Below are 25921 nucleotides of genomic sequence, written 5' to 3' on the forward strand. Positions count from 1 at the left end.
GGAGGTGACGTATATATGCACTCCAGCGCAGTGGAGGTGACGTATATATGCACTCCGGCGCAGTGGAGGTGACGTGTATTTGCACTCAGGCGCTGTGGAGGTGACGTATATATGCACTCCGGCGCAGTGGAGGTGACGTGTATTTGCACTCCGGCGCAGTGGAGGTGACGTATATATGCACTCCGGCGCAGTGGAGGTGACGTGTATTTGCACTCGGGCGCTGTGGAGGTGACGTATATATGCACTCCAGCGCAGAGGAGGTGACGTGTATTTGCACTCGGGAGCTGTGGAGGTGACGTATATATGCACTCCGGCGCAGTGGAGGTGACATATTTCCACTCTTGAGTGGAGCTTCACTCGCCCCGTAAGTCTGCAGCCAGTGTCACTACTCGATCCGTACTGTAGCCTACTGTCATGATTTGTATTGTATGTGCGAAAAAAACGTATAGATATCATATCTACTTGGATTCTTTTGCATTTTTTGTACAAGTTCCAGAATTTCTCTTACAAGGAGAAATTCCTGACAATCAAGCAGAGCGTCGAAAAGTGAAATGTATGTGCGAAACTATGTTTGGGAGACTGTGACTGCCTGGATCTGAATCGTAATTAAATGAGTAAATAAGTGAACCCCTCCGGGTGCCTGTCCGAGCACAGTTTAATATAAGGATATGAGACAGGTATGCAAGTTTAGATTATGTATTGATAAAGGATAAGCTGCAGAGGAACAGGTATTTCAGGTATCAATTAAAGGCAGTAGAGACATTAGTCTGAAAAACAAGAAATACAATAAAGGCTAATGAATAACAAAAATAGCTGAGCATATATGTACGCTCTGTTTTTCATGGCAACCGTGTGTTGTACTTAGCAGTGGTCTGTTATCAAGAATTATTACATGCTTGGTTGAATTCTAATGTAGAATGCGGTCTGTTATCAAGAAATAACAGACCGCATTCTACATTAGAATTCAACCAACCATGTAATAATTCTTGATAACAGACCACTGCTAAGTATAACACACGGTTGCCATGAAAAACGCAGTGGAGGTGACATATTTATTTCCACTCTTGAGTGGAGCTTCACTCGCCCCGTAAGTCTGCAGCCAGTGTCACTACTCGATCCGTACTGTAGCCTACTGTCATGATTTATGTCACCTCCACTGCGTATATTATTGACACAAAATATTGATTTAAAAAGGAGTTTATTGTTTAAAAAAACGACTGTATTGCTTCCGCCAAAGAAAATAGTCCGTTCCGTCTCCACGGTTAGAATCCTGCGTCCATAGCAACACTCTGTTTTTCATGGCAACCGTGTGTTATACTTAGCAGCGGTCTGTTATCAAGAAATAACAGACCGCATTCTACATTAGAATTCAACCAAGCCATGTAATAATTCTTGATAACAGACTGCTGCTAAGTACAACACACGGTTGCCATGAAAAACAGAGCGTACATATATGCTCAGCTATTTTTGTTATTCATTAGCCTTTATTGTATTTCTTGTTTTTCAGACTAATGTCTCTACTGCCTTTAATTGATACCTGAAATACCTGTTCCTCTGCAGCTTATCCTTTATCAATACATAATCTAAACCTGCATACCTGTCTCATATCCTTATATTAAACTGTGCTCGGACAGGCACACGGAGGGGTTCACTTATTTACTCATTTAATTACGATTCAGATCCAGTCAGTCACAGTCTCCCAAACATAGTTTCGCACATACTTTTCACTTTTCGACGCTCTGCTTGTCAGGAATTTCTCCTTGTAAGAGAAATTATTGAACTTGTACAAAAAATGCAAAAGAATCCAAGTAGATACGATATCTATACGTTTTTTTCGCACATACAATACAAATCATGACAGTAGGCTACAGTACGGATCGAGTAGTGACACTGGCTGCAGACTTACAGGGCGAGTGAAGCTCCACTCAAGAGTGGAAATATATAACCTCCACTGCGCCGGAGTGCATATATACGTCACCTCCACAGCGCCCGAGTGCAAATACACGTCACCTCCTCTGTGCTGGAGTGCATATATACGTCACCTCCACAGCGCCCGAGTGCAAATACACGTCACCTCCACTGCGCCGGAGTGCATATATACGTCACCTCCACAGCGCCCGAGTGCAAATACACGTCACCTCCTCTGCGCTGGAGTGCATATATACGTCACCTCAACTGCTCCGGAGCGCATATATACGTCACCTCCACTGCGCCCGAACGCATATATACGTCACCTCCACTGCTCCGGAGCGCATATATACGTCACCTCCACTGCGCCCGAACGCATATATACGTCACCTCCACTGCTCCGGAGCGCATATATACGTCACCTCCACTGCGCCCGAACGCATACGTCACCTCCACTGCTCCGGAGCGCATATATACGTCACCTCCACTGCGCCGGAGCGCATATATACGTCACCTCCACTGCGCCGGAGTGCATATATACGTCACCTGACCTAATCTTCACTCAAAACATCGAAGCGGTGTACTAAGATTTTACGTTTTATGACTTTAATATAATAATATTATATTATAGTAAAAGTTATTTCAGAATTTTGTATTTAAATGAAAATAACGTTTACAAATCAACCACAGTAAAATAATGAAGAATAATTTCCACAATTTAACAGTTTTAATTGTTTTTATGTAAAAAAAAAATAATAATCTTAAACTATTTTGACAACACACATTAACTGCAAGTGACCATCCTGTAACAAATTAGTTAGTAAAATTCAAAATATGAACAAAAATAATTACTTAATCAGAATTTTGTAGTTAAAGCAAAATAACATGTACAAATCAACCACAGTAAAATAATGAAGAATAATTTCCACAGTTAATTGAATTGTTTTTGAGAAAAGAAAAAAAACAATTTTGACAACACACTTGAACTGCAAGTGACCATAATTGTTACAGCAAAGACACAGCTGTCCGGATGGCTGATCTCAGACGATCTTGGAGGTGAAGATGCTGGATGTGGAGGTCCTGGGCTGGTGTGCTTACACGTGGTCTGCGGTTGTGAGGCCGGTGGATGTACTGCCAAATTCTCTGAAATGCCTTTGGAGACGGCTTATGGTTGAGAAATGATCCATTGCACGTTACGACAGCTGTTGAGGTAAAATGACCTGAGTTAAAATTCAAAGAGCTCACAGTGACGCCATCTTGCCCCTCCTTTATTAATTCAAGTGGAGGTGACATATTTCCTGTTTGAGAGCTCCAGTCGCCCACAGTCTGCAGCCAGACCCTTCTCAAATAGAACTCAAATCTTCAACTCTCCCTTTTACGGTTTATATGGCACAGAATAAACATGAATGGACATCAGAAGGTGTGTTAGAATATACAGTTGCTACAACTTACTGAAATACATAATCTCTTGTGTAATTGCCTAGTCATGTATCAGTCATGGAAAGACTTCAGTAATTGCTTGTGTGAACGTTAAATTTACTTCAGTAAAGTCGTTCAGTAGCTTGTCATCTAGAAAAAAAGAACTCAAGAGGGTATCGCAAAATATGTTATACAGTATATATTAATTATTTTAATTATTATATTCAACTGTTCTTTATTTATTGTTAATAAATTTGATAGTGTACCAATTTACACTGACATGTTCACAGCATTAGTTGAGAATTTTTTCTTTAAGAATAATTGACGTAACGTTATACCTGAAATATTTCCAAATTAATCAATGGGTCATTCCACGAAATCAGTGCCTTTTCAACTTTGAAAAATTAAAATATAAAATAAGTTTAAACTATTTTTTATAAATATCCATTAAATGAAGACAGCATAAAATAACAAGAAATCGTATTGTGCCATCTCAGGCTATGTAATTTTTTATTTTATGACTATTTATCTACCTCATGTTTTGATATTTTTGTCATGCCTGTTACAGACACATGCGTTACTATATACTATAGTTTTAATTAAAAATATGTTATAGTTTTCACATATATGAGCAGTATTTTAGTCCCTCTTTTCACTGGAATTGTTTCAAAATTTAGATTTTTTTTTTCAATCTTATATTTGTCATTCAGATGACCAAGAACAAACAAATTTTGGAGGGTGACCACATGTCAATTAAGAAAAATATATATTTTTACAAGAGAGATATTAAAAGAAGGGCTTTGTCAAAAATACAATATAGACAGGGTTACAATGGAAAATCTTGGAAGGCCATTTCAAATATAATTTTTAGATTTTTTTATGAAATTAATGACAGTAACAGGATTGACATCATAGTAACAGGACTGACCAGAGTAACAGGGATGACAGGACACACATTCTTTAGCGTACACTGCACATATTTGTTTACATCATTTTGTAAAGTTTTACCTTTTTAAATTGTATTACTTGACATAGTTGTATTAGTGAAGATCTAAAGATTTAAGGGTATTGTAATTAGACCCATGCGTCCATCTGTTTGTCTGTGTGAGTATGTCCCCTCACAGAACTTAAAATATACTGATCTGGTTCAATTATTAGGCAAGGAAGATAATCAGATCTTGGTCTTTCTATGATCATCTGAAAACAGATGCTAACATTTGGTTTCACTTTCTTGAACATTACAAGATTGGGGCGAGGGTCTGCAGTCACCTTACTGCTATTGTTTGTAATCACAATTACATGGATGAATTGACAATGAGATATGGAAAAAAATTGTTTTATTGAGACTAATCATCTTTTCCTGGTTATTAACATGTTAAAACCAACTGGAAGTATTAAAACCAAACAACAACAACAACCAACACATAAAAGGAGCCAACATTTTACCAAAAGGCAATAAGGTAACCAGATGCAGATGCACCAGCAATACCAACTCTGAATGATATAGGCATTAGCTCAATAAAACACCCAGGATGACCTTTAAAAATGTTAGCAATTTACACAGATAAACTTTAAAAACAGTGTGACTAAGGTGACACCTAATCTATGTCATCCCTGTTACCCCACATGTCAAAGCTGTTACTATACCCGTTACTATACAAAAGTAACAGGCCTGACAGTAACAGGTTTGACAAATTCAAGCTAATTTGCTAATTGCTAGCTATTAGGGCAAGGCCACAAAAGCACATGTTGTACACTTTGAAAGGATATTACTTGTAGATATTGATTACATTAAGTTAAATAAATAATTGTTTAAATTTATACTTTAAAAATCAATAACAGTTTTGACATTGCATGGTGTCCCCACCTTAGTTATACCTAATAAATCATTAAAATAGAGTATTATAGAAGAGAGAGAGAAACAAACTTGTGTTTTAACTGTTGGAATAATGATTGAGAGATGATATAACTTCCTGAAAGTGATGTCACAGGAATGTACCATTATTTTACAAGGGGGTTTTGGTGAGGGTAACAGGCATGACACGAAATCAGGGGACACCGATAAAATGGTTTATATTTTATTTAAAATAATGTATATTTATGCCAAAACATTGCTTAACAGTGACACTATACTTAGAACAATATGAAAATGTGATTTATGTATAATTTTGCCTTCAATTTGCAAATTAAAAGTCCTGCTGAAAAAGAACAATCACAGGGAGGGACAGGCCAAAAACCTTACCCTTATCAGCATAAATGCAATTTTAATTATTTAAAATAATGTATAAATGACTTTAATTTAATGTAATATTGAGGAAATAATACATAGTACTATTATGTTTTTAAATCACAAATTTATTTGTTGTTATAGTAATTCTACGTCTGATTATTTCTCAGGGACACAAAAGGCACCAATTTCGTGGAATGACCCCAATATCGAAGCGAAGCGAGTGGAGATTCAGAATAAAAACAAGACCTTGTGAATCTGAATTGAATCGTGAAATCTGGATCAAGACCTTCATTGCATGATGTATTACGGTTACATGATGTATTGCTCTTAAAACAAATATTATTGAGCAAAAAGTATTCAGCATTTTTTTATTATTTTTTTGCATTAAGTGTCAATTTAGTTTGTTGTAAAGGCTCCTTTAAGAGACGACTTTTATTCTGACATTGATTTCGTGCATCATCTTGACTGAGCTCCATTTTGAGTGATGCTGCTGTGCCGTTGCCTATGAACTGATATGTTGCGTCGATGGTTGAAAGGACATTTATTCCTATTTATCTGTGATATTTTCTGCAAAAGTTACATTGAGGTGTTAGACATTGTTAGACAAGTAAGCCTGTTTGCCTTATGTTTGTGTTTATAGAGATCGATATTGAGTTATTTATAACTGCGTCACACACGCATGTCCGGACATGCCCGCAACTGTTTGTTCTGTTAGTCTAGCTTAATGACGCTGTTCCATATGTGATTATTTCTTCTTTATTGAGATGTATATCACTGGTTTGGTTTTCGATGATTCCTTTGTGATGTGATTTTGATATTTTGAGTTGTTTATACCAAACGAGCGATTACAATCTGATGTGCTGCGTTATCCATATAGAGAGTGATGTTTATCATGTAGATGATTATGGTCTATAATGTATAACATTAATGTGACACCTTATTTTCCTTTATTGGATTGTATAGCCTATTCTATGGTGAAATGTTACTGATGAGGATTTAGAATGCTTTGGCTGCCTTTATGTCAATGGATGTTTATTACATGGCTTGGTTGAATTCTAATGTAGAGTGCGGTCTGTTATGTAAGGGATAATGTAGAGCGAGGCAGTTGTTATAGCGAATACAACCCCGACAGGGGTCTTGAATCAGCCTGAAGGGGTTGTATTCGCTATAACAACCGCCTCGCTCTACGTTATCCTGCTTATTACATGGCTACCTACCAAATAAATCAATAATTTCACACAAAATATTAATTTAAAAAGGAGTTTATTGATTTAAAAACGATTGTATTGCTTCCTCTAAAGAAAATAGTCTGTTCCGTCTCGACGGTTAGAATCCTGCGTCCATAGCAACGCTCTGTTTTTCATGGCAACCGTGTGTTATACTTAGCAGCGGTCTGTTATCAAGAAATAACAGACCGCATTCTACATTAGAATTCAACCAAGCTATGTAATAATTCTTGATAACAGACCACTGCTAAGTACAACACACGGTTGCCATGAAAAACAGAGCGTACATATATGCCCAGCTATTTTTGTTATTCATTAGCCTTTATTGTATTTCTTGTTTTTCAGACTAATGTCTCTACTGCCTTTAATTGATACCTGAAATACCTGTTCCTCTGCAGCTTATCCTTTATCAATACATAATCTAAACTGGCATACCTGTCTCATATCCTTATGTTAAACTGTGCTCGGACAGGCACCCGGAGGGGTTCACTTATTTACTAATTTAATCACGATTCAGATCCAGGCAGTCCCAAACATAGTTTGTGGGACAAACGCAAAACAAAACAGGTGAAAATGTTTCTTTTTTAATAATTAAATGATGATCATACTAGTTTTTTCTGGATCTGATGATGATTTAGTACTTTTTTATTTAAGAAAAAAATATTGCACTTTCTTTTGGACTTTATACATCATGAAGATTTAAAAATGAACCCTGAAACAAGGTGATGAATACATACATTTCCTGTATAAATTCAGTTTATCACATCTGAACACAGTCTAGTACAGAAAAAAAAAAAAAAGTTATTATTAAGTTATTATATTCAGTAAAGAGTGTCTGATTGTAGAATGTGAAGATCTGCTGTATTCAGTACATCATGAAGTAGGAGAGCAGAGAACAGCAGAGGAACAGGAAGCTCTGGGTGACACTCTGAGCCCCGTTACACAGGTTCCCCTCACAACATGAGACGCCCTGAACATCAGGAATAAATGTGGCGTCACAAATAGATGTAGTTGCACAGCCTTTTACAACAGCTGACAGGCTTCCAACAGTCACTGATGAAAAGAAAGAAAACAAAGGTTAGTCTAAGCTGGCAGTTGCTGTATGTGATTTGTATCAAATATTTAAAATAAATGGTGGAGAAACAAAAATAACAACAATCTTCGTCCTTTTCCAGATCCTCACCTGTTGCATTAACACACCGATCTTCAGTCCCTGAACAGCTCACTGTGTTTAAGCAGGTCTGTGCATCACAATAGTAACATTTCCTTCCATTGGGGATGTTAGAGGGATCTACAGGAGGAAAACATGTACTAGTATAATATAATGTAACAAGCTGCTCCATTCAATCAGTTCACAGCAGATGAGCCACACCCTGTATTTTATTTCCTGATTGAATGTCCTTTGGAAGAAAAATTAATGTTGACTTTAAAGAAGATAGTCATTTGCACAAGGTCAGGAAAGCACAATACCTGGAGCATCTTGAGCGTTACACTGGTCTGTGTCACAGCAGGAAGAAGACAACTTTGAAATGCCGAAGTTAATGGATCCACTTTGACAGTCAACAGCACAATCTTTAACCTTCGTTTTGAAACTAAATTGATCTAAAATATGAATTATACAGAAAAGACCAGTACATGTTATTTTGATGGAAAAATTATAAATGTTAAAAATTGATCAGTTTTCTTATTTCAAATGTTTTTAATAATACAATTGCCATTGTTAACAAAACAATCGGATAGAAATAATTAAACAGCAGAAATAAACAGAATATTCTGTGATTGATTTAGTAAATTCTGCCAAGAAAACGAGTCACAGTTATATGAGAAGTTACATTACACCACTCGATCTGTCATGCTGGTCTTACCTTGTGGTATCACTGTTAAACTCATGCACTTAGAAGATCCACTGGGACATGTTTTTAACTTCTGATTGGCACAAAAACCTATCAGACTCGTGCACTCATAACAGCTGAGAGAGTGTCCTTTAGTTAAAGAAAAAGAAGGAAAGAGACATCAATTATCTGTATTTGTACCCAGTAACATCACAAACACTATTTGTCTTCGTACCTGCAGTGAAGATAATGAACAGGAGAAAAACTGAGATTTGCAGATCCATATTCGATCAGGAGGAGAGTAAAATAATGTGTCTGTTTCAGTGCCATTTTATAGCTTATCAAAAGGGGAGGATTTTCATGAGAAAATGAAAGTAGAGAAGCAGAAACTTAAGACTACACAATTTACTTGCCACTTAACAATAAATGAAAGTTAGATAAGGAAATTACAAGCACTTTGCAGGTCTACCTAAACCAACCTTCATATTCACCCAAAGATCATTCACTCGCCCTCATGTCATTCAAAACCTGTATGACTTTTTTCCTCAGTAGAACATAGACATGTTCTAGAAGAAAGTAAAAGGTCTTCTTGTGTTCTGCAGAAGAAAGAAAATCATATATAATTTAGTTTACATATGCTTTAGGGATTTGTGACCATTTGGGGAGGAGGATGGAAAGTTATTGAGAAACCAGTTTAAACACTGAAGGATTTTAATAGCTGCAGTTACAGTAGGCTAAGTAGTATTTGATCATATGACATTAAACGTCCTGATCAAACAGGACCATAAGTTTGATTTCCTCTGAAATCAACAATCAGACTTGAGACATATGAAACACAAAAACAGCCTTTAATGATCTAGAACACTGGGAATAGTGACATGCAACATGCAAATACGTACTGTAGTGACAAAAGTCAAATTAAAAATTTTCATTGAGACCTAATAAATTGTTAGAGCTGCAAAAAGAAGATGGTCTGAGGCAAATGTTTAAAGTAAATCGTTGTTGTTGTTTTTTAAATGAAGTTTTGTATTTTAATTGTGATAACCTCCATAAATTTGCAACCTTTTAAATATGTATTACATGTTAGATCTGATGGTCTCAATCAACCTTTTGTCATTGCATGTGTAGCAGATCCATTTCTGTACATAAAGAATTCCAGACAGCAGGATGGCTTCGAAACGACTGATTTATTGACCCTGGAAACATATGGGACAACTGATCAAAATAATATCCGTTGCGCCAACCTCTTCCCACGTTATACACAATATTATCTGGGAAGAGTGAGAAGAAAACAAGTGCGTCACGCACCGCCAGCGTCCATTTGCGATCTGAGGCTGACTGACGTAACTCGCGCACTCTCCAAACAGAGCCATATAGATATCTCCATAGATATATAAACGCTAGATGTCTTATGGCGCAGTCACTTCCGGCATCATCGTTCGGCCATCTTGTGACAGTGCTCTGTGCATTAAGGTGAATGATCAGCACGCACACAAATCCTCTTATCTCGCTGAAATCTTGACGGATTTACAAACGGTTTGGTTTCTTACAAACGTTATTAACGTGGCTATAATTCCGAATGCTTGAAAATGTATGTTATAATTTTTCATATGTATGCAGTGTATGTATGCAGTGTCATAACTACATCTCTGACGTTTATAACAAACCAAACCGTTTGAAAATCGGTAGAAAAATGAGCAAGTTATGGTTATTTAAAAGTACATGCACCATTGAAGTAGTGAGCGAGTACACTGTCGCAAGATGGCCGCCACGTGCGGACGTCGACCTCCATTGGCCAGCAGTGCGCACGAGACATCTAGCCTTTATATATGATATCTATGGATATCTCTCTATATGGCTCTGGGTGCTTCTCAATATCCCTCCTCGTCTCCTCTCTCCTCCGTCCTCCATCCTATGACCCGGAAACCGATCGAGCTCAGCCATCTTGAAGGACATCTCATTTCTCTAATTGCACCGCGAGGAGTCGAGATCGAGGAGTGAGGAGGCTTCCAGATAGTCGGGGAGCCAAAGTCTCAAAAATGGGTTGAACCTGACATGGTCTGTTATACTTTTTATTTGTGTTTTTTCTGTTAACTTTGACCCTAAGAACCAATAATTGGAGGGTCTGCTCTGCCGGAAATATCGCGAAAAAAAATTGTGGCCATTTTAGTGTATGCACCCTTTATTTTTTATCAGAAAAATGTGAAAAATGACTTTTTCCCTCAAATCCTCAGTGGGTTTGGTAGGCTGTCAATAAATGCACTCCAGATACAAAGAACACATTTGCTGACAACATCCACTGAAAAAATAACTCTTAAAACACATTTCTACATGATTTTGCATCAATTTAATGCAAAAAATTAGGCGTTTTCTCACTTTTTTCCAATATTTTCATCTTTACTTCATTGGCAATCAACTATTCCCCCAAGTTATGACATCAGTCAATATGTCATTCTTTTCACCAAACAGTATACTCACTCCACAGAAAAAAATCATAAAAATCCAACCAAAATCAATGGATCTGTCATGATTTCACTAATAGTTGATCAGCAGGCTCAGAACCTCAATAGAATTGTAGGCTACTCTCAAAATTCCGAAAGACATGTAGTCCATGAGCCAGGGGGGTTGATCGGTATCATCGGGGGAAAAAATGCTATCATTGTTATTTGGCAAGGTATACACCCCTAGTATTAGAAAAATCACTATAGCAGTGCAGGGGTGGTAGCGAAATCACTTTTTTCAGCTCATGAAGTTACTAACCCCCAAAGATAAATTCCGTTTTTGAAATCTGGTGTATATCTGGTTTAGGCTCATGCTAGGGATATTGTCAATATTCTATAATATGGTGCTTGGTATCGCTGGAAAGGGGACCTTTTAGGCTTTCATTTAAGCCCAGTACTGAATCTGTCTGACAAACACAGAGGTCACATGACTTCTTTAAACCAGAAATAACACACATTTTTTCACAATTTCCGCCTAAACTAAAAATCCGCCTAAAATCGCTGTGCCATGAAAGAACACCACGGACACAAAACTCAACAACTTCAATACTCAAGGCACTCTGATGACTCAGAAAATGTATAATATACCCATACTATTTATTTGTGAGAGCCTTAAATTAGACTTGTGCAGCCAGCACAAGCCTTCAAAATAGAATAGAGCCAATAGAATGGACAAATAGAATACCCTAGTCCAGGGCCAAATGTTGTAATAAAAACACTTGTAATTGGTGTAACAAAATGTTTCTATCATGTATTTTGATATTCACCCACTTTCAGTTAGAATGTCAGAATGTAGCTCATGCACTGAATGTTGATGGATTTTGACAAGGTTTTGTCAGTTTTGTGAAAAGATTGTTGGTTCAGTTGACTGGTTATAACAACACTATAACTATACCATCTTCAATCAACATCCATTGAGTTCCAGGGGTATTCAATGTAAGTACAAAATACTTTTTCTCTTGTGCTTGTGAATTGGTGGGGAATAGTAGCAGTAGCTAATGTAAGCTTGGTGTTTTTCACACTAAATATACTTCTTTTAAACTTAAAATAAGAAAGTATACTTTCAGTCTACATTTTATGTACTTCTCAGAAATATACTTAAAATTACACTTCAGTGTACTTGATGTATACTGAGAGAAAAGTCCAGGGCCCGTATTCATAAAGATTCTAAGAATCCTCTCAGAAAACTCTTAATTTTGCTTAGAGGAGAACTCCGGTCAATTTTAACATTGAGCTCATTTTTTTGTCAATTTGGAGTGCTGTCAATACAGAGAACAACGACAAAATTTGCACCCTGTTGACTTCAATGGGGCAATATTTAAACCTGCTTTTAGCCTCTTAACATCCTTGGTGTGTCATTACAAGTGCACAGCCATGTGAGCGCTGGCTGAATTATTATCATTTTTATCCATATCTTTCACATCTACTGCAGTCAGATTGACCCGCGTTCACTCTGAAGGAATCACTCACATTGGCTGTGCACTTGTAATGACACATCAAGGATGTTAAGAGGCTAAAAGCAGGTTTAAAACTTGCCCCATTGAAGTCAACAGGGTGCAAATTTTAAAAAGTGGATAAAATGGTGTAGGCAACACCGATTTTTGTCGTTTTTCTCTGTATTAACAGCACTCCAAATTTACAAAAAAATAAGCTCAATGTTAAATTTGACCGGAGTTTTCCTTTAAAAACTTTTACGTAGGAGTCTTAGCTTAAGAGCGATTCGGGGCCAATCTGAGAACAACTCTGAGCAAGGAAAAGACAAAAACTTTCATCTTAGTGAGGAGGCGGGGCTGACCCTGTTGCTATGTATGACACAATCTTTTGAAGACTGTGATTGGCTGGTAGTCCAAGAAGGAAAAAAATTGTGATTTGTCTATTCTAAGCCTTCACTTTGAAATTACATGCGACTGTGTACATTACACACTGCTGCATTGTTGCATTTTCCCAGTTGCCAAATATCGTAATGTAGTGATTACTTTCATTTCTGGCACTATTGCATTTCTGCGCTGTGTCGGAGACGTTAGCGCGTCTCTAAGATCAGTCACAAACATGATCCCTGCTATATCTAATCTATAGCGTCTTATTAACTCACTGTCATCCATTGTCTGCAACAGATTTCTTCTCCTTCTTCTTTCTGCCATGTTCTCCTCTGCTGAAGAAAGTCTTCAGCCTCTTAAAAGTCCTCGTCCGTGCTCCTAACAATTTTGACCTTAAGACCTCTTTTAAGGGTTAAGATGCTTTCTGAATTACTTTTTTCTTTACTGGGATTTTTTTCTTTAATTTTAAGAGTAAACGGCCACATTTCTAAGAATTTTCTTAGAATTTTGTCACTAGGAGCGCCTCTTTGCATTAAAATTCTTTATGAATACGGGCCCGGGTATATTTGGCCTGTACTTGAACTCAATCTTTTGATCCAGATATACTTAAAAGCAGGGTTCACCAATCTCGGTCCTGGAGGGCCGCTGTCCTCAGAACAGCGGCCCTCCAGGACCGAGATTGGTGAACCCTGCTTAAAAGAATAATTAAGAATTCAAAGTACTGTATACTTGTCTTGTAGTTGTGTTAACTCTTTTGTAGGCTAGTCCACTGGTCGTGTAAATCAATTTACTCTAATTCTACTTTTTTGTTTAAAATGTTTTCTTTCTTTATGAAACTTACTGACATTCAAGTGTTAAGATTAAAAAAGGATGCATGAAGCTAATAACATGTTTTTAAATTTATAGTACAGTTAAAGGTATTTTTCAAGTGCAAAAATAATAATGTTACATGTTAAGTGCAAAGTATAATGTTATGTTTACTTAAAGAAAACTTACAAGTACACTTGCAGTATAAACTACGAAACTAGTAGTTTACTGAGAGTACACATCAGTGTGTACTTTCATAAACTAAAAAATTTACTACTTGTATTAAAACAGTAAACTAGTATACTTATAAGTTCACTTGTAGTACAGATGCATTACAAATGAGAAACCTAGTTGTGTACTTAGTTTACTACTCTTACAAATACTAAAAATACGAAAAGTGAGCCAATTTAGTCCCAAGCAGTATTGAAATAGTACACAATTTTACTACAAGTACACATTGATATTAGTATACTTACTACATAAAGTATACTTAAAAATATACTTGAAAATTACTTAAGTATACTTCATAAAATGAACATGAAGACATGCACTTTTATGATGAAGAGATGCACTTTTATGATGAAGAGATGCACTTTTAGAATGGACAGATGCACTTTTAGAATGGATAGATGGACTTTTATGATGGAGAGATGCACTTTTAGAATGGACAGATGCACTTTTAGAATGGATAGATGGACTTTTATGATGGAGAGATGGACTTTTATAATGGAGAGATGGACTTTTATGATGGAGAGATGGACTTTTATGATGGAGAGATGGACTTTTAGAATGGATAGATGGACTTTTATGATGGAGAGATGGACTTTTATAATGGAGAGATGCACTTTTATAATGGAGAGATGGACTTTTATGATGGAGAGATGCACTTTTATAATGGAGAGATGGACTTTTATGATGGAGAGATGCACTTTTATAATGGATAGATGGACTTGTATGATGGAGAGATGCACTTTTATAATGGATAGATGGACTTTTATGATGGAGAGATGGACTTTTATGATGGAGAGATGGACTTTTATAATGGACAGATGCACTTTTATGATGGATAGATGGACTTTTATAATGGATAGATGCACTTTTAGAATGGATAGATGCACTTTTAGAATGGATAGATGCACTTTTATGATGGATAGATGGACTTTTAGAATGGATAGATGCACTTTTAGAATGGATAGATGGACTTTTATAATGGATAGATGCACTTTTAGAATGGATAGATGCACTTTTAGAATGGATAGATGGACTTTTAGAATGGATAGATGCACTTTTAGAATGGATAGATGCACTTTTAGAATGGATAGATGGACTTTTATAATGGACAGATGCACTTTTATGATGGATAGATGGACTTTTAGAATGGATAGATGCACTTTTAGAATGGATAGATGCACTTTTAGAATGGATAGACAATAACAGATTTTTACAGCGATTGATTCCAACAATCTTTTCACAAAACTGACAAAACCTTGTCAAAATCCATCAACATTCAGTGCATGAGCTACATTCTGACATTCTAACTGAAAGTGGGTGAATATCAAAATACATGATAGAAACATTTTGTTACACCAATTACAAGTGTTTTTATTACAACATTTGGCCCTGGACTAGGGTATTCTATTTGTCCATTCTATTGGCTCTATTCTATTTTGAAGACTTGTGCTGGCTGCACAAGTCTAATTTAAGGCTCTCACAAATAAATAGTATGGGTATATTATACATTTTCTGAGTCATCAGAGTGCCTTGAGTATTGAAGTTGTTGAGTTTTGTGTCCGTGGTGTTCTTTCATGGCACAGCGATTTTAGGCGGATTTTTAGTTTAGGCGGAAATTGTGAAAAAATGTGTGTTATTTCTGGTTTAAAGAAGTCATGTGACCTCTGTGTTTGTCAGACAGATTCAGTACTGGGCTTAAATGAAAGCCTAAAAGGTCCCCTTTCCAGCGATACCAAGCACCATATTATAGAATATTGACAATATCCCTAGCATGAGCCTAAACCAGATATACACTAGATTTCAAAAACGGAATTTATCTTTGGGGGTTAGTAACTTCATGAGCTGAAAAAAGTGATTTCGCTACCACCCCTGCACTGCTATAGTGATTTTTCTAATACTAGGGGTGTATACCTTGCCAAATAACAATGATAGCATTTTTTCCCCCGATGATACCGATCAACCCCCCTGGCTCATGGACTACATGTCTTTCGGAATTTTGAGAGTAGCCTACAATTCTATTGAGGTTCTGAGCCTGCTGATCAACTATTAGTGAAATCATGACAGATCCATTGATTTTGGTTGGATTTTTATGATTTTTTTCTGTGGAGTGAGTATACTGTTTGGTGAAAAGAATGACATATTGACTGATGTCATAACTTGGGGGAATAGTTGATTGCCAATGAAGTAAAGATGAAAATATTGGAAAAAAGTGAGAAAACGCCTAATTTTTTGCATTAAATTGATGCAAAATCATGTAGAAATGTGTTTTAAGAGTTATTTTTTCAGTGGATGTTGTCAGCAAATGTGTTCTTTGTATCTGGAGTGCATTTATTGACAGCCTACCAAACCCACTGAGGATTTGAGGGAAAAAGTCATTTTTCACATTTTTCTGATAAAAAATAAAGGGTGCATACACTAAAATGGCCACAATTTTTTTTCGCGATATTTCCGGCAGAGCAGACCCTCCAATTATTGGTTCTTAGGGTCAAAGTTAACAGAAAAAACACAAATAAAAAGTATAACAGACCATGTCAGGTTCAACCCATTTTATTGAGCTTTTGAGACTTTGGCTCCCCGACTAAGAGGAGTCATGAGCGAGGATACACAGGTGCATCCTATGCGGAAGAGTTTTATCGACTAAAACGTGACGCACGTATAAATTCTCCTCCCCCTTCACATCGGCCACAATAATTTTGATTTATACTTTACTTTTGCAGTTTATATAAACCACACACCTCACATATTTCAACAGGGTATCTTTCTTTATTATTATTTATTATGAATTTCTTAAATAAACAAATTTCAACAACATGAGGGCAGATCCTCTGAGCGCTGCTGATGACGCGATGAAGTGACGCTCGAGTCATCAAGGATTCCAATGTATAAAAAAAGCTTTCATTCGATCCCTCCGTCCTCGCGTCTTTTCCTTGCAGCCTTTCCTCGCATCCTACAGGGGGCGGAGCTGAGACGCGAGGAAAGGAAGCGAGGAGAGGAAACGAGGATGCACAAATAAGAATTGAGAAGCACCCACTGGCTGCGTCCGAAACCGCATACTTCCCTACTATATAGTATGGAAAAAGCAGTAGGCGAGGGAATAAGTATGTCCGAATCCTTAGTATCCATAAAAGAGTAGGCGAGAATTACCAGAGTGACTACTTATCGCGAGATTCGGGCGTACATATACTAAACAGTGCGTCCGAATATTCCTACTTTCCTACTATATAGTAGGGGAAAACAGTACGTGAACGGAGTAGTATGTCCGAAACCTCAGTACTCATAAAAGAGTAGGCGAGAAGTTCCCGTATGGCTTACTGCTTCAACCCAGATTTTGAAGAGCTCGAAGATGAATACTTTTCTATCCCAGGAGGCCACGCGAGAGGATACGTCATTATCAAACATCGCAGAGATCAGCGACGCGGGTGCTTTCAAATGTGAGTAAACACGGGTCCTTGTGTTAAAATTGCATGTGTTGAACTACTGTAGAGTAAACTGTTGAATTGTTGAAGGTGTAAAGACGTTACACAGTGTAGTATAGTTGTGATTTTGCTGTAAAAACACGTTTTATTATGTATAACGTTAGCTAACAGGCGAGCTCCAGTAAGGACACGTAAGTTACGTCTCTAAAGTGGATTTACATAAACCATATACATCCTAAAGACGCTTATTTTAAATGTCTATTTACTTCTGACAGGAAAATCTTCAGTAAGTATTGCAGAAGAGCACATCACAACATGAAATAGACATCTGAGTGATGAATGTGTGCTATTATGTAGAACAAATCTATAAAGTAACATAAGTTATCTATTTTATTTGTCCATTAGTACTGTTGATAAATTGAGGAACATTTATGTTGGATAAAAAGTTAAAACAAGCTCATAAATCACAGAGGTAACGTGAATCTTTTCTGGATGTTACAGGGACAGATGAACAGATGTGTTTTTATCCGGTGGAGAGTGGCTCATGAAGCTGAATGCTGCCAGCAAAGGCTTTGAGTGAGTATACCACAGAAATTAATAACAATAACTAATTATTGTAATTTCAAACAGAGCTATTACAGCACTTTTCTGATTCTTGATTTCTGTGCATTAGCTGCACAGCTTTTGTGGTGGAGCAGGACCTGCAAGGGAAGATGATGGCGGCGTTTGTGAAAAAAAAGTGGTTTTGTCTTCTAAACAATACTGAAATCATATGACATTGTGTGGTTAAAATGACTGCTTTTGTGTTATGTTTGTGCATTTTGTAGAATCTGAAATGTCAGCAGGCTGGTGTGAGTGCTGAGGATGAGGAGCCCAGAGCTGAATCCTGGAGATGGTGCCATGAGTCCCTCCATCACTCCACCAGCCCTTACGAGACCCTCCATCACTCCACCTGCCCTTATTGCCTCAGATTGTGAAGCACAACACAACACGCAACAACCTCAGCGCCTTCAGCCTACATACATGATTGTAGTTTGAATAAAGCTTTGTTTCATGTGTTGACTTGTATATGCATTTGTTTATTGTGTGATGGTGACTTTCATATTTTTTTAATATTAATGATACTTAAATTTTTTTTGAGTATAAAATCAACAGTTTTCTCCAAAGGCAAATCTTTGCACAGCTGCCCTTTGTGCAGACATTACAAACGCTGAGGAAACCCGTTCTAGGTAGGGCTGTTGAGTTACTGATGTTATGAGGTGTGTATATATATATATATATACAGTGAGGAAAATAAGTATTTGAACACCCTGCTATTTTGCAAGTTCTCCCACTTAGAAATCATGGAGGGGTCTGAAATTGTCATCGTAGGTGCATGTCCACTGTGAGAGACATAATCCAAAAAAAAAATCCAGAAATCACAATGTATGATTTTTTAACTATTTATTTGTATGATACTGCTGCAAATAAGTATTTGAACACCTGAGAAAATCAATGTTAATATTTGGTACAGTAGCCTTTGTTTGCAATTACAGAGGTCAAACGTTTCCTGTAGTTTTTCACCAGGTTTGCACACACTGCAGGAGTGATTTTGGCCCACTCCTCCACACAGATCTTCTCTAGATCAGTCAGGTTTCTGGGCTGTCGCTGAGAAACACAGAGTTTGAGCTCCCTCCAAAGATTCTCTATTGGGTTTAGGTCTGGAGACTGGCTAGGACACGCCAGAACCTTGATATGCTTCTTACAGAGCCACTCCTTGGTTATCCTGGCTGTGTGCTTCGGGTCATTGTCATGTTGGAAGACCCAGCCTCGACCCATCTTCAATGCTCTAACTGAGGGAAGGAGGTTGTTCCCCAAAATCTCGCAATACATGGCCCCGGTCATCCTCTCCTTAATACAGTGCAGTCGCCCTGTCCCATGTGCAGAAAAACACCCCCAAAGCATGATGCTACCACCCCCATGCTTCACAGTAGGGATGGTGTTCTTGGGATGGTACTCATCATTCTTCTTCCTCCAAACACGTTTAGTGGAATTATGACCAAAAAGTTCTATTTTGGTCTCATCTGACCACATGACTTTCTCCCATGACTCCTCTGAATCATCCAAATGGTCATTGGCAAACTTAAGACGGGCCTTGACATGTGCTGGTTTAGGCAGGGGAACCTTCCGTGCCATGCATGATTTCAAACCATGACGTCTTAGTGTATTACCAACAGTAACCTTGGAAACGGTGGTCCCAGCTCTTTTCAGGTCATTGACCAGCTCCTCCCGTGTAGTTCTGGGCTGATTTCTCACCTTTCTTAGGATCATTGAGACCCCACGAGGTGAGATCTTGCATGGAGCCCCAGTCCGAGGGAGATTGACAGTCATGTTTAGCTTCTTCCATTTTCTAATGATTGCTCCAACAGTGGACCTTTTTTCACCAAGCTGCTTGGCAATTTCCCCGTAGCCCTTTCCAGCCTTGTGGAGGTATACAATTTTGTCTCTAGTGTCTTTGGACAGCTCTTTGGTCTTGGCCATGTTAGTAGTTGGATTCTTACTGATTGTATGGGGTGGACAGGTGTCTTTATGCAGCTAACGACCTCAAACAGGTGCATCTAATTTAGGATAATAAATGGAGTGGAGGTGGACATTTTAAAGGCAGACTAACAGGTCTTTGAGGGTCAGAATTCTAGCTGATAGACAGGTGTTCAAATACTTATTTGCAGCTGTATCATACAGATAAATAGTTAAAAAAATCATATATTGTGATTTCTGGATTTTTTTTTTTAGATTATGTCTCTCACAGTGGACATGCACCTACGATGACAATTTCAGACCCCTCCATGATTTCCAAGTGGGAGAACTTGCAAAATAGCAGGGTGTTCAAATACTTATTTTCCTCACTGTATATATATATATATATATATATATATATATATATATATATATATATATATATATCATGGGTTTGCATACATAATATGAGATTTTTTACACAGGAAAAAATAACCTAGTACAAGGTTGAATATTTTAAAATATTTTTTCTTAAATAATTCATTATAATACATTTAAAAATGCATTTAAAAAAAATAATATTTATAGGCCTAGGCCTGAGGGATGAAACGAGAGTTAAATTCAACAAGAAAAAGAGGAAAACATAAAGCAGTTAGCCACTTTTGCTTGTGGATAAAAATGTTTGGATATAAAATAAAGAAATTAACAACATTCAAGAGATGACCATTTTGGGATTTCGTAATAAAAATAAATAATATTGTAAGGATAAAACGGTGGGTCACATTAGTAGGGTTAAATATAAGAACTTTAATCAACCCAAATGTATTCACAAAATAAATGGGCAGCAGTTTCTTCAAAATGAGCAAGTTTAATCAATATCAATATTTACAGATAGATGAATTAAACGTGTCGTTCAAATCTTTTAAGTTGTTGCGCATGTGATAATGCGTCGTAGGTCACATGATAACGTCAACATGGCAGATGTCCGGTTTGCATTCATACTCAACGAGATTTGGCTATAAAGTACCTACTCTTTTAGCGCTCGTTAAGTAAGTACTCATTGAAAATAAGTACCTACTCATTGAGTACGCGGTTTCGGACGCAGCCATTAGCCGTTTCTCAATACCAAGTACGCAAAGTTCGGACTTGAGTCCTTGGTAGTTCGGACTGACAAGTTCGACTCAGGAGAACGAACTCCCGAGGACGGGAGGACACAAGTCCGATAATTCTGAAATGGAACAGCAGCGTACTTGATAGTGTCACTCATGCAGCTCGCTCTGGCTACTCCGGTTATCTCTTTATAGGCTATACAAAATATGTTATAAACCACCTTTGCCTCTTTTCATTTTCATTTAAATAAAACTTTAACATAATGGCCACACAAATGTGGTTCAGGCAACGCAATTGATTATCTTAACTGCATATTTACAACAACACGAAATATAAAGCACAACCCTGACTCTTTGTTTTCATTTTAAAAATATGATGAATAAAAACATTATAATATTGATCATTAAAACGAACATTTAGCAAAAAGAGACAGGGTTGTGTCATATGTATATACAGTGAAGAGAATGTAGGCAACATGTAGGCTATAATAAAATATTTTGTTTTAAATATATAAAATAAAATGGCATAACCTTTTTTTTTGTTAAATGTCAGTTTTAATGATCAATAATAGCCATTCTAAAAGTATAAGTAGCCTAAAAGGTATAAGAAGCTATACAATAATAAAGCAAACGATTCAGTCAAACATAAGTCAGCTCTCTAGGCTACATCGTTAAAGTTAAATAGACTAACGTTAAATAGAGTTATGAAACTTCACTTTGCCCTCAGCTAAAACGTTTTGCCAGGGAACAAATTATACATTAATGAGACAAATAAAATAAATAAATCACCTGTTGGATATACAGAAGACGATTTATATCTCATGTTAAACCACTAGACTAGAGACATCCGAGCCAGCGGCAAGTCAGCAGCAGTAGCCGAGGAAAGATTGTTCTCGGCGGGGTACGAGCGCCGCGCGTCCGATTGCCTGGTTCTCACAACTCCGAAAACGTCAGATCAAATTTTCAAATAGGTGCTATCTTTATAAATAAACCAAAGATTTGAGCTTTAAACAACTACATTCTCGCCTGAAATACTCTTAAAACTACATTTCATGACACAATTATAGCAGTATTTTTAAATTACACGGGGTTTCTCCTCTGCTATTGACGCTTGCTGGTTGGTGTGCGATGCATTCTGGGATACCTGGCTGTCTCGAGTTCGCACAAGTCACCTCTCGATGCATCCTCGGTAAAAGGGGCGGATCAAGAACACATCCGGGGATTCGAACTGGACTTGGCTAGATGTGAACTTTGAATTGGAACAGTACTAGGGCAGCGACTGATGACGTTTCACAAGTCCACAAGAACACAAGTACAGACAAGTTCGCATATTGAGAAACGGCTATTGTCTCCAAAGGCATAGCGTGCAACACTCATTAGCGTCCCACTTAACGAAACACCTTAATTGATAGTTCCTAACCACAATAACATTGCATGACTCACTCGTATAAGTATTTAATACAAAATGAAACCGAAAGTCTTTTACTTAATAGGAAATTTGTTTTGGGAAGTTCATCATATAAAAATAAAATATTATACAATTAATATTTCTCTCTTCCCAACTTAATACACATGCAATATTGCATTGCGACAAACGTGTTTAAAGAGGTATTGTGGTGGTTTCCTTTTTTACAGTTACTTGTTTTAGAAGAGAAAACAAAATCCGTTCACCACTGAATGTTTTAACACTGTTGTGCGCTGACTGTTATTCGGTCAAACCACGGTAGAATGAATTGTAATGTTTATGACATCAAACTGTGTATGTGTAGTCATATAGATTCAAATACTCTTAAGTATTGTTATTCATATGTTTTATTGTTATTGTTGGTTACCATTTAATAAGTAGGCTATAGATGTCTATTTAAAGGGTTAGTTCACCAAAAATGAAAATTCTGTCAGTACTCACCCTCATGTTCCAACCCCGTAAGACTTTCGTTCATCTTCGGAATCGGAACACAAATTAAGATACTTTTTATTAAATCTGAGAGCTGTCTCACTCCTCGCAGGGCGTTTCACTCTTTGACCTGAAGAAGTCACACTGCCAGCTATTTCAACACTGCGAAACAAAAACTAATTTATTGTTGTCTTTGATGAATTTCCAGACTGTATACAGCGTGTGACAGAAATAAAAATTATATTTGCCACCAGAAAACACAGCGTCTTCTGTGCGCAACATATTCATTTAAGATGAAAAACACTATCATTACTTGCAATTAAATTGAATTTATTATCAACGTTTCGGTCTGTTTTCATAACTTAATGGAAACGTTCTCTCAAAGTTCCTCTAACATATTTTTGTAAGAAGAGATGCTGCACTTCTCTTCATAATTTTGAATCAACTGCTGATTTTAAGTGCATGTGCTCCTCAAGTTCACACTGAAATCTTTCTTTAAAATAAATGTTACTTGGTTTGATATTTTATTATCTAATGCATTCAGACATGCATTTTTGTGGCCACTGTCCAGAATCAAGAAGTCTGTCTGTGATCTTCTGAATGCAAAACACTGCAAGGCAATAAACAAACATGAAACAAAAGCCCAAACAAAATAGGAAATGCATAGGAAAACCTGATTTTCCAAATAACAGAGGTAAGTTTGACTAAAATCGCCCTCTAGTGTCTGATATACAACAGGACGCTTTTTCATCCATGTGATCTCTGTGTTTCCCCTATAAATCCCAATATTGTCATTAATAAAGAAATCAAGTTATCATAACTTAACATTACTTATAATAGCAAGTTTTGGCATCAAAAATGAAACAAGTTTAATGTACTCATTTGGCAGCAAAAATCTTTCAGATTAAGATTTTAAGTGTTATGAACTCAACATTTCAAGTTATTTAAATGAATTGATATGTCTCTGTTTAATATGATTGGTCGTGCCTGAAACACCCTGATTGGTTGATACACAAGGCAGTCATTTTTTTTGTTCATCATGAATTTGCTGATGCAGGCAGCAGGCCAGAGTCACTGACACTGCATAAAAACAGTAATTTCAGGGTTAAATCTGAGATTGGACATTTCAGTGAAAAAAATGTCACTGTGAAAAAAAATCCTGCCTTCAGCCTTGCTGAGAAACTGTATATGGTAAGTGTTAATTCATAAAACAATTTTAAATAACATGTTTGCCAGAACATAACATCAAAATTTGTTCAGTTTTTGTAGAACATTGATTATGTTCTTAGTTATATCTGAATCGCAATTGTACTTTTGGGGAATCCGTAGATAGGACGCGGAACACTAGTTGGTCTAAAAACTACATGTGATTAACATCCAGTTCTCCAGTAAAGAATCAACGTTATACAAAACCAAGTTGTGTGTGACCATCATTCAACATGGTGTCAGAAGACGGTTCGAGGAAAAGAGAACGCCTTTGAGTTTGAAGTAAGTCAAGTTTCATCGAAAAGACTTGATAAAAGAAGTTTTACATACCTCGTCAGAAATGGCGGAAGGCTTCCGAAGACCCGAACCGCTAGTGTTTGATGGCAACATTAGTGAGAACTGGCGCGTATTCGAGCAAGAATACGATATATTTATAGCAGCTGCTCACTCAGACAAAGATGCTAAGACGCAGGCATTTATTCTCCTTAATTTGGCCGGCTCAGTATGGGGTGAGATTTCGGTCACAATTCTGCGCGCGCAAGATCACATTTTGAGCGTGGAAAAGGGCATTTCGCACGCGCGTGAACTGAGTTTTGCGGAGAAATGTTCGTCTCGCAGATAAGAAAATATTGCGAGCGAACGAAAATCAATTTTGCATTTAAAATAAGTATTTTGGATGTGCGCGGACGTTCTCTTTCGCGTGTGCAAAGTTTCACTTTCTTGCTCCTTTCATACCAGCCGTGAGCGCTCTCTAAGCGCAGACGACTCGCTTGCTCAACACAACCCAGCTTTACAATATGCCATAATTCCAGCCAATCAGAGATGAGACTGCTAAATTCTGATTGGCTGGCTTGAAAACCAATCACAAGACTCCCTGCATCACCTACTGCGGAAGAGAACTAGTTTTTTTATTTTTTATTTTATTTTTATTTAGTCAGTTCAAATACAAAAACATTTCAGTACAATGCAAAAAAAAAACCAAAATGGTTACAAATTATTGACAATACAGCTCAAAATATTTTACCAAAATAATAATAATAATAATTATTATTATTATTATTATAAAATAAACATAAACATAAGAACAAATACAAAAATATAAGTATAAAATATCAGGGCATTTATATGTATTTGAAAAGCTTTAATATTTGTATTGTTTTTATAAGCTTTTTATTTTGTGATCTCATGTTTGAAAGAGTTTCAAAATATATTGTTAGATCAGTGTTATAGAAGGCAATATACCGTAGGAGGTTTTCTTTTGAGTTATTCTTGTCTTATGAATATAAAATTTCGCCAAAATGATAAAAAGATTAATTATATAATTTTGTTTTTCAGAAAAAAAAGGGTTTTTGAAACAAAGTAAAATGTCATGAGGGTCTATCAAGACATCTGTTCAATTTTTTTGTCATATCTATTTTAAAGTCAGTCCAAAAAGAAATTGAACATTTATTTTTATATTGCCCTTTTTCTGTCTTCAAGTGATGTGTTACAAAAAGTGCACTTATCACAAACAGTGTGAATATATCTACTAATGGTTGCATTTACAGGATAGCATCTATGAATCATTTTGTACATTACTTCTTTGACTTTATTAGAAATAATAAACTTATAGGGCATAGTCCAAATGTTGCGCCAAGATATACAATAAGGTTTAAGCCACTTTGATTTACATGGAGGACTGGATCCAACATTAAAGGAGTTTCTTATAAAGTTGTTATTAAAACCTTTATCAAATAAAGAGAGACCATTTACAAAGAGTTGAGGATTTTGTAAAGATGTATTATTGATATCTTTAGGGGCTGCGTTTACAGATTTATTAAACTCCTTTG

General features: G+C 36.8%; 1 protein-coding gene and 2 long non-coding RNA genes across 3 annotated transcripts; 2 read left to right on the top strand and 1 right to left on the bottom strand.

Moving 5' to 3' along the window:
* The first annotated feature begins 6002 nt into the window (after positions 1 to 6002).
* LOC311276597 lies at positions 6003 to 8068 on the top strand. Its single transcript, XR_014625090.1, has 3 exons — positions 6003 to 6164; positions 7129 to 7860; positions 7959 to 8068. It is a non-coding gene; the product is annotated as an uncharacterized lncRNA (long non-coding RNA).
* Positions 7649 to 8915, bottom strand: LOC311276596 (urokinase plasminogen activator surface receptor-like; the record flags this gene model as incomplete). The annotated part of the gene is made up of 5 exons (XM_084386376.1): positions 8851 to 8915; positions 8649 to 8765; positions 8254 to 8385; positions 7967 to 8074; positions 7649 to 7836 (listed from the first exon to the last, which is right to left on the bottom strand). The coding sequence occupies exons 1-5, from the start codon at positions 8897 to 8899 to the stop codon at positions 7649 to 7651; spliced, it is 594 nt and encodes a 197-aa protein (XP_084242502.1). The 5' UTR covers positions 8900 to 8915.
* Positions 8916 to 16598: 7683 nt separating this feature from the next.
* LOC311276643 lies at positions 16599 to 18455 on the top strand. Its single transcript, XR_014625106.1, has 2 exons — positions 16599 to 17402; positions 18215 to 18455. It is a non-coding gene; the product is annotated as an uncharacterized lncRNA (long non-coding RNA).
* Positions 18456 to 25921: the final 7466 nt, after the last annotated feature.

Source organism: Rutilus rutilus, assembly GCF_951802725.1.
Source record: "Rutilus rutilus genome assembly, chromosome: 18".
Classification (NCBI taxonomy): Eukaryota; Metazoa; Chordata; class Actinopteri; order Cypriniformes; family Leuciscidae; genus Rutilus; species Rutilus rutilus.